General features: G+C 52.1%; 2 protein-coding genes across 2 annotated transcripts in view; one reads left to right on the top strand and one right to left on the bottom strand.

The window, feature by feature from the left end:
- OAZ1 (ornithine decarboxylase antizyme 1) overlaps positions 1-799 on the bottom strand; it is a 3,931-nt gene extending 3,132 nt beyond the window's left edge. Inside the window, 1 exon segment of the mRNA NM_001291397.1 lies at positions 575-799. Within this exon segment, the coding sequence (NP_001278326.1) occupies positions 575-720 (146 nt within the window). The 5' untranslated portion in view covers positions 721-799.
- The window catches only part of DOT1L (DOT1 like histone lysine methyltransferase), a 90,419-nt gene continuing 81,283 nt past the window's right edge, over positions 798-9,933 (top strand). Inside the window, exons 1-2 of the mRNA XM_007460434.1 lie at positions 798-941; positions 1,007-1,195. Of these exons, the coding sequence (XP_007460496.1) occupies positions 798-941; positions 1,007-1,195 (333 nt within the window). The remainder of the gene's footprint in view (positions 942-1,006; positions 1,196-9,933) is intronic.

The raw sequence follows: 9,933 nt of genomic DNA, 5'->3' as shown, positions 1-9,933 counted from the left end.
CCTACGGGGCAGAGGCGGGGCCGGCAGCCACGCCGAGAAGGGCCCCGGGCGCCGTCTACGTGGCGCGGCCCGGCTCTGCGCATCATCGGGGCTGAAAAGTGACCGCGAGGGCGGCCGCGTCCCGGGGCCACGTCGGGGCGCGGAATAGGGGGAAGGGCCCCTCCGCTGAGCGCTCACAACCTCCGCGCCCGCAAAGCACAGATTCCCGCGACCCGCCGGCCCGACCGCCCCCCAAACCCGACCCCGGAACCTCGCATCCCCAGACCGGACTGTGGACTCCCGTGCCCCCAAACCCAACCAGGTTCCCTGGCGACCCCCAATCCAACCGGAAATCCTCGTGTCCCTCCCCCAATCCGACCAAGTAGCCTGCGGGCCCCTCAATCCAATCAGAGACCCCCTTTGCCCCCACCCGCCCCGCCCCCACCCCACCGAGAACCCGCCCCCGGCGCGACTGTGGCCTCGACAAAGGGGCGGACCTCGCGCTCCCTAGACTTCCGTGGCGCCCCGCGGCCAGGCCCCTGCGGGCCTGCGCGGCGGCGCTTCTGGAAGCTTCGGGCGGGGGCGGGGCGCTCACCTCTCGCTGCTGCGGCCTCCGCGGCTGTGCAGGCTAAGGAACGGCATGGTGCGGGTGGCGTGGACGGTGGCGCTGGGTTTATCCCCCTCCTTCTCTCTGGCGAAGCAGTGGCTGTTCAGGATCCGCTGCAGGGAGGATTTCACCATCCGGCCGCTGGGGTCCGAAACCAGGAAAACCTCCGCTGCGCCTCTCCGCGCCCCCGCCGCTGCTCGCCGTTCGCAAAATGGCGTCTCCGCCTCCGCCCGCCTTTATACGCACAGTGCCCAGGCCACGCCCCCCAACGCCGCGGGAACGCGGCCGCACGAGGGAGTGGGGCCTTCAAGAAGCCCAGGCGCGCCCGCCCCTCTCGGCGTCTGATTGGCAGAAGGCGAGGGACGTGGGGTGGGGCCGCGCCTGGGACTGAGCAGGACTCGTCGGGTCCCGCCCCCTCAGGCTCCCCGTCGTAGCTCTGCGGGCGCGCGGAGGGGGCGGGGCCGGCGTGGCGTCGGGAACGCGCGCCGCGCGCCGCGACGCGGCCCGCCCCGCCCCGCCCCGCCCCGCCTCTCCCCGCAGCCGGGCCTGGGGGCCGGGGCGTGTCGCTGTGCCCGCTTTCGGGGGACTGGCGGTGGCTACGTCTCCGCGGTGATCCCTGTCGCCCTCCCCAAGGTCCCCTCCCTCTAAAGGACTCCCTCTCCTGGGCGGCTCTGGGCGACAAAGGCCCCGGGTATTTGGAGAGAAGGGTCCAAGCTCCCACACCGCCCCATAGGACACAACTATTTTCAGTAATAACCGCATAATGATCGATCCTAATAATGGTTTTTCTGGATTCGGTCTTTCACGTGTTAAAACAATTTGCAGTTTACTTTCGATGTCAAAGATATTATTCAAATTCAGTAAAATATTTCGCATCACATTTGGACTTAAGCAAAAATGCTTTTCCTTGCAGATAAACTCACAAAGATATTTCACGTGTGAACTAAAATTTGCCCTAAGCAAAATATTGTCCTTGCAGGTCCCACTTTGTTTCATGTTTTTACGTTTTAAGCACAGAGTCTCTGAAGAGTTACATGGAATGAAGTAACTCCTACTTGTTTCTTTGTCTTTACAATCCCTGCCTGTCCTTTTTAATCTCATTTTTATTTCCAAGCTACTGTGTCCATTGGGGTTAGAGGCACAAACTTTCTGCAAAAGGACCTTGAATTATTACAAAACTGATAGAAATTTACTCTCCAAAGCATGTGGCGAAGTCCCTGTGTGTCTCCAAATACCCTTCCATGTGGAATGCAGAATTTATTGTTTACGTATACAGCATTTATAAGTAATACAAACATCTAATTTACAGCTTCCGTAAGTACATTATTAAAACTCAACAGAGACTGTAATAATTGCAAATGTTAGGCCAACCAAAGAAATTTCCCAGAGAAAGAATATTTAATGAATGACATTGCTTAGAATTGCTGCTCATGGTGAAAACCAAAAGCAGATGAATTTGTAGTTAACATTCTAATTGTTTTCAATGTTTCTTTTATTGCCAGGGCTCACTCCCACCGACCCACTTAGGGTGCCACTTAAGCGTCCTCACTATTTGTGGGGCTAGTATGCTTTTTTTTTTTTTTAACTTTTTGGCCACACCGCATGGCACGTGGGGTCTTAGTTCCCCAACCAGGGATGGAAACTGCACCCCCTGCAGTGGAAGCACGGAGTCTTAACCACTGGACCACCAGGGAAGTCCCTGGTGTACCATTATTTAGGCTCTGTTTTCTTGAGGCTGGAAGAGCCTATGGGTTTCGAAATCTGGGTCTTTGCCTCATGGCAACTCTCCGGTGTGTTACACAGATGGGCAATTCTGGGCTAAGAGTCCAGGATCTGGAACTGCCCATGGCTGGCCACTGGTCACTGGGTCGAGCCATGTTTGCCCCCCATGACTGAGGCCAGGGAGTGACAGGGCTCCCAGCTGACTGCCAGCACAGTGGGCTCAAGCAGCCATGCAGACCCTGGTCCAGGGCGATGTCTCCAAGAATGCCTCGCATGCCAGGCCAGTCTCTGGGGGATGACCTTTAGGCCACGTCCAGGTCTCTGCAGTCCAGGAGAACCAGCAGGAAACTCCAGACCCAGGACTTGGGGTGGGAGGTTCCCTCTTCGTCAGCAGGCCGTGCGCCCTTGCTGGCCAAAGCACGCTTTAATTTGGAGTCACTGTGGGTGGAAAGGGGAAAAGTATGTAACCTCTTGGTAAAAAAACAAACTGCAGCAGCTGGGGGGAAAAAAATGGGTGGAGAAGAAAATGGGTGCACATGAGGTCGGGGTGAGACATGTCTGGAAAAGTCACCGTGGGGTCTCTAGGTGTTGGAGGGCCCCCAGCTCTGGGCGGGGATATGGGGAGCAGTGTCACATCTTCTTCGTGGGGAGGGTGGGCTCCGGTTCTAGGGACAGCTCCCTCTGCCTGCTGTTGGGGAGGTGAGAGTGACCTGGTACAGGATGACACAGGATGGGGACCGTGTTCCTCTGCTCTATCCCTGTGTGTGCATGTTGGGGGCACCAAAGCACCTGCCACTAAGATTGTAAACTCTGAACAAGACCAAACTCTCCTTCCAGGTTTCATCCGGCACCAAAAACCTTGCTCGCTGTCAGATCTCGGTTGTAAGCCTGCAGTCAGGGTTGGTTGTTTTCGTGGGTTTTTTTTTTTTTTTTTGCCATGCCACGTGGCGTGCAGGATCGAACCCATGCCGCCTGCTTTGGAAGCGCAGAGTCTTAACCACTGGACTGCCAGGGAAGTCCTAGGGTTGGGTTCTCGAGGCAGAAATGAATGCCCACTCTCCACATTCGGGGCCATCCTGGGTGCCCTGGGGTGTGGAGCAGTCTCCCTGGCCCCCAACCCCTCGATGCCAGGAGCCCCCCCCCCAGTGTAACAACCACAGAAATCCCCAGACATCATCCAGTCTCCCCCCTCAGTGTCACCTTCTCCTACTTTCTCCCACTGATCTGGGGGCACCTGCACGTGCTGGGAAGGGGGAACCTACACCTTGAGCAGACCACAGTGGGGAAGGCTCAGGGTGGGCACGGGTGCCCAAGGCAGCCACCCTGGCTGGGCTTGCTGGGGAGTTGGTTGTTTTCGTGGTTTTTTTTTTTTTTTTTTTGCCATGCCACGTGGCGTGCAGGATCGAACCCATGCCGCCTGCTTTGGAAGCGCAGAGTCTTAACCACTGGACTGCCAGGGAAGTCCTAGGGTTGGGTTCTCGAGGCAGAAATGAATGCCCACTCTCCACATTCGGGGCCATCCTGGGTGCCCTGGGGTGTGGAGCAGTCTCCCTGGCCCCCAACCCCTCGATGCCAGGAGCCCCCCCCCCAGTGTAACAACCACAGAAATCCCCAGACATCATCCAGTCTCCCCCCTCAGTGTCACCTTCTCCTACTTTCTCCCACTGATCTGGGGGCACCTGCACGTGCTGGGAAGGGGGAACCTACACCTTGAGCAGACCACAGTGGGGAAGGCTCAGGGTGGGCACGGGTGCCCAAGGCAGCCACCCTGGCTGGGCTTGCTGGGGACGGAGAGAGAAATCAGATGGGGTGACAGGGGTGATGTGGTAGGGAAGGATTGGGAGTTTGGGATTAGCAGATGTAAACTATTATATAGAGAATGGATGAACAACAAGGTCCTACTGTATAGCACAGGGAACTATATTCAATATCCTGTGATAAACCACAATGGAAAAGAATATGAAAAAGAATGTATATATGTGTAACTGAATTGCTTTGCTGTACAGCAGAAATTAACACTACATTGTAAATCAGCTATACTTCAATAAAAAATAAATATATAAATAAAAAATAAAAGGCCAAAAAAAAAGAGAAAGAAATCAGACAGAGGGGAGGGTGCCTCACTGGGAGCAGGGAGTCTGTGAGAGGCGAGGGCCCCAGACTGCAGGGAGGGAGAGGGGGGCATCAGGGAGGGCTTCCTGGAGGAGGTGAGAGCTGAGCTGCTGGGAAGGGATAACAGAAGACATGGGACAGGCACGTCAAGGATGGAGGGCCCATGCCTGGTGTCCTGCTAAAATCAGTATGGCAAGGCGGGAGGATGCCACGGATCTCACTCTGATTTTTAGAAAGATTCATGGAGTGTAGTCGGCTGAGTAACAGCCCCCAAACACCTCCCCGTCCTAGTCCTGAGAACTGTGAATGTGCCACCTCACCTGGCAGAGGGACTTTGCAGATGGGGTTAAGGCCCCTGAGATGGGGGTGACCCTGGATTCCCTGGGAGGGCCCAGCATCATCACAAGGTCCCTATAACCAGGAGGCGAGAGGGTCAGAGGCTGAGACAGAGACTGGAGATGCTGCACTGTTGGCTGTGAGGATGCAGGAGGGGCCGCGAGCCAGGGATGCGGCGCCTCTAGAAGCTGGAAAAGGTGGGAACTGATGCTGCCCTGGAGGCTCCGGAAGGACCAGCCCGGCCCACTCCTGGATTTAGCCCCGTGAGGCCCAAGTTGGACTTCCAACCTCCAGGATGTGAGTGGATAAATCTGTGTTGTTTTAGGTCACTACACTGATGATGATTTGTTACAGCCTCCCCAGGGAGCTCATACACAGAGTGAGGGGAATATTCAGGATCTTCATGGGCCATTGGTGACATTTGGCACATTTGACAAAACCTACCTTACAGTGCAGTTGGGACGTGTACATTTCCCTCGAGTGAATTTCATCCAAACATTAAAGACACATTAAAGACACAAACATTTGTCAAATGATTTTTTTTTTTTTTTTTTGGCCACGCAGCTTGTGGGCTCTTAGTTCCCTACCAGAGATTGAACCCACGCCCCCTGCAGTGGAAGCGTGGAACCCTAACCACTGGACTGCCGTGAAAGTCCCTATTAAAGACACAAACATTTATGGATCCCCAGTAAATGGTGTGCCTGATAAAGGGGTTTGATGCCAGCAGTAGACTTTGAAATGAAATTTTAAAAGTAAGGTGGGTAAAAAAAAAAAAAAAAGTAAGGTGGGTAAACAAAGACAGGACAAAGCGAACACAGCAAAATATGACTTGCAGAATCTAGGTGGCGGCAATGTGGCCCTTCACTGTAGATTTCCCTCAACCTTTCTGTCCATTTGAAAATTTTCGTCATCAACTGCTAAAAAGTAAACATAAAACGGGCTAAAGTCCTTTCACCGCATTCAGCATCCTTTTCAAGCCTGGCCCTGTCTCCTAACCTTATTCTCCAAACAGAAAGTCAAGAGGCCAGAGGCAGCCAGAAGAGGGAAGTAAACAAAAAATGACCACTTATCCTATGCCTGCACAGCCCACAGTGAGAACCGGGCCAAAGGACAACAGCCTCAAATGGCCGGATTTGGCCACAAATCCGCACACACGTCTGTTGCCGAGTGGTAAAGTACAGGACACCCCAACATGCTCCTGGCGTTTCGACAGCCCCGTAAAAACACCATCACCAAGGACTAGAGGGGGTGACGGGAGAAATGAGCAGGCTTATCTCCAACTCTGGGCTGCTTTTTATGTTGTTCATATATTTTTTTTTGAAGTATAGTTAATTTATAATGTTGTGTTAGTTTCCAGGATATAGCGAAGTGATTCAGTTACACATATATATTTATATTCTTTTTCGGATTCTTTTCCATTATAGGTAATTACAAGGTACTGAGTAGAGTTCCCTGTGCTATACGGTAGGTCCTTGCTGTGTATTTTGGAGTTTCTGCTTTTGTGGTTATTACACAAAGGCTGTGTTGACTCTCTTGGTGTATACATATTTGTGGCATTCTAGATAACTTTCTTAGCATCAATTCCTAGAAGTGGAATCTCTAGGTCAAAGAAATAGCTATTACCTAAGAGCTTCTAGAAATGTTACAAGAATTTACTTTCCCACAGGCAGCAGAGGCGAAGGCCTGTTTTGCCATGGCCTCACCAAAAGCAAGTATTATCATAAAAAAAATGTTTTGGAACTCTTCTTGCCTTGATCTGCATGTTAATGGTCACTTGTGGGGTTGGAGAGTTTCCACGTGGTGAGATTTCTTTCTGCTGTGTTTCTATTAGTCAGGAAGGCTGGGTACTGGGGTCTGCTGCAGGAACAAAAGCCCCCAGCTCACTGGCTTAAAGCACGAGGGGCTTGCCACAGTGAGATGCCACCTCACACCCAGTAAGGTGGCTATTATCAAAAAGATGGAAAATGACAAGTGTTGGCAAGGATGTGGAGAAATTGGAACCCTTGTGCACGGCTGCTCCGAAGGATATAAAATGGTGCAGCTGCCGTGTAAAATTCTGGAGGGTCCTCGAAAGGTTAAAAATAGAATCACCACATGACCCAGCAATTCCACTCCTGGGTGCCTCCCCAAAAGAACTGAAAGCAGGGTCTTTTTTTTTTTTTGTCCGTACTGCAGCATGTGCAATCTCAGTTCCCCAACCAGGAATCGAACCCATGCCCCCTGCAGTAGGAGCGTGGAGTCTTAACCACTGGACCACCAGAGAAGTCCAGCAGGTTCAGAGCAGCTTGAGTCACACCAGCCAAAAGGTGCAAACACCCCAAATGTCCATTTGACAGATGATGGATAAACACGATGTGGTCCATCCACACACTGGAATATTACGCAACCTTAGAAAGGAAGGATGTTCTGACACCTGCTACATCATGGATGAACCTCAAGGACATGAAGCTCGGTGAGAGAACCAGACACAGAAGGACAAATACTGTCTGATTCCACTCACAGGGGGTCCCCAGAGGAGTCACATCCACAGAGACAGGAAGTAGATGGTGGGGGCCAGGGGCTGGGGGAGGGGCTGGGGAGTCAGGGTTTCATGGGAACAGAGTTTCAGTTTGGGGAGATGAGAAAGTTCTAGAGATGATGGTGGGGACGGTTGCCCGACAATGTGAACGTGCTCAATGCCACCGAGCTGTGCGCTTAAAGATGGTTCAGATGGTGAAATTGTTATGTGTATTTTACCACAATAAAAAAAAAAAGGCACTGCACACCCACAATCCAGGGGTATTTCTTCCTCTTGCCCGGTGGCCTTCTGGCGCCCACACGGGGTGCTGCTTCCCAGAGTGGCCCGGGCACCCTACCCTCTTGGATTTCATTGTGTTCCTGGAAGGAATCACGCCAGCAGCTCAATACCCCAGCCCGGACGTGATCCCACCAATGGGTACAATGGTAAATTTCTTCTGCGAGCCTAAAATTATTTCAAAATAAGAAGTTAAAAACGAACCCACTCTCTGTGTCTGTGGATCTATCTGCCTGTTCCGGACGTTTCCCATCAATGGAATCACACACTGTGTATCCTTCTGCGTCTGGCTTCTCTCACTGAGCATCGTGTTCTCAGGGTCCGTCCACGTTGTAGCGAGGCTCAGGGCTTCTCTCCTCTTCGTGGCTGAGTGATGCTCCCGTGTGGGGAGGGACACGTGTGTTTATCCACTCATTAATCTGTCAAAGAACATTTGACTCATTCGCACCTTTTCGCTTTTGTGAAACATGCTGCCATGGACGTACGTGTAGAAATATCAATTCCAGTCCCCACTTTCTCCTCCTTTGGGTGTATACGTAGGAGTGGAATTGCTGTCATATGGTGATTCTATGTTTAGCTTTTTGAGGAACTGCCAAACCGTAATATACTCTTAAGAGGAAAAGAAAAAATGTAGGTTCCAAAACAAGATGTTCAGACCTTCACTAATGATGCCAGTCTTGTAAAAATAAATATGTAAATAATATTGAAACACAAAGCTACAAAAACATCCGAGGAGAGAACCCTCGAATATTAAACAGCATCTGTTTTTGGATGGGAGCAGGCGGGTGTTTTAAAAACTGTCCTCTTTGAACCTGGGTACGTTTCTAATGTTCAGGTTTTGCCTGCGTCATAAGGCAGAGAGTAAGAGCTGTTTCTGAGCGAGGTGGGAGGAGGCAGGAAGCCGTTGGCCTCGGCCCCGAAGGTGGGCAGGTGTGTCTGGCCTCCGGGTGCCTCTGGGGGTGGGGAGGGCAGTGAGGTTATGTGTTCAGGATTTTTACTGGTGGTGACTCATTGACGAAATCCACTTCCCTTTCTTCTCAGGGGTCCCAAAGTGGCCCACGCTTTCCAGCAGCAAACACCTGGCTGCAGGTCTTAGGATGTCCCTTTGAAGGCTGAGGTCCCCCCAGAGGAAGGGAGCTGGGTTTCTCTGCACCACCAAATGGGGGTGTGTGTGTGAATATTCAGGATGTTTGAGTTTCCTGCAGCTGCTGTAACAGGTGACTGCATACTGGTGGGCTTCAGTCAACAATAATTTGTTCTCGAATGTTCAGGAGGCCAGAGTCTGAACCCAGGTGTGGCAGGGCCGAGCTCCCTCCAGAGGCTCCAGGGGAGGGTCCTTCCTGCCCCCTCCAGCTTCTGGGGCTCCAGGTGTCCTTTGGGCTCTGGACACATCACCCCAATCTGTCTCCGTCTTCACATGGATATTCTGTTTCTAAATCTCCCTCTTCTTATAAGGACACAGTCATACTGGATTAGGGCCCCAACATTCCAGTATGACCTCAGTTAACTAATTACATCTACAATGACTCCATCTCGGTCCATTCGAGCTGCTGCAACAGAATTCCTGGGACTTCTCTGGTGGTCCAGTGGATGAGACTCTGTGCTCCCAATGCAGGGGGCTCGAGTTCAAGCACTGGTCGGGGAACAACATCCCGCATGCATGCTGCAACTAAGAGCCTGCACAGCCAAAATATAAATAAATAATAAAATAAATGAAACAAACAAAAAAAAGAGAATTCCTCAGACTGAGTGGCTTATAAACAGAAGTGTACTTCTCACAGTTCTGGAGGCTGGAAGTCCAAGATCAAGACACCGGCAGACTTTGTGTCCCGGTTCAAAGCTGACACCTCCTCTTCGCTGTGTCCTCACATGGCATAAGGGGCAAGGGTGTTCTCTGGGGTCCCTTTCATAAGGGCACTGATCCCATTCACGAGGGCTCTGCCCTCCTGACCTAGCGTCCTCCTGAAGGCCCCACCTCCTAATATCATCACAACTGCACCACCAGGAAAGCCCATATCATGTTTTCTGATGGTTTAAATTAAACAGGGTCTCCCCCAGCACTACTGACATTGCGGCCGGGCCACCCTCTGTCAGGGTCCATCCTGAGCGCCATGGGGTGTGGAGCGGCCTCCATAGTCCCGCCCGTTTGATGCCAGGAGCCCCCACTAAGTGGTGACCACCAAAGATGTGGCCTGGTGTCCCCTGCAGGCAGCATCACCGCCAGTTGAGAACCACAGACCTACCATCACAGACATCACGTCGTTTTACAAATTTCAAAATATATAGCTCAGGGCTATATATTCAAAATATATAGCCTCTCACTGTTGAGCTCACTGTCAGCTCAACAGTGAGAGGCCCGCGTACCGGAAATAATATATATATA

Source organism: Lipotes vexillifer, unplaced genomic scaffold (assembly GCF_000442215.2).
Source record: "Lipotes vexillifer unplaced genomic scaffold, Lipotes_vexillifer_v1.1 scaffold225, whole genome shotgun sequence".
Classification (NCBI taxonomy): Eukaryota; Metazoa; Chordata; class Mammalia; order Artiodactyla; family Lipotidae; genus Lipotes; species Lipotes vexillifer.
The sequence above is the reverse complement of the archived record's forward strand: the minus strand, read 5'-3'. Positions and strand labels throughout refer to the sequence as shown.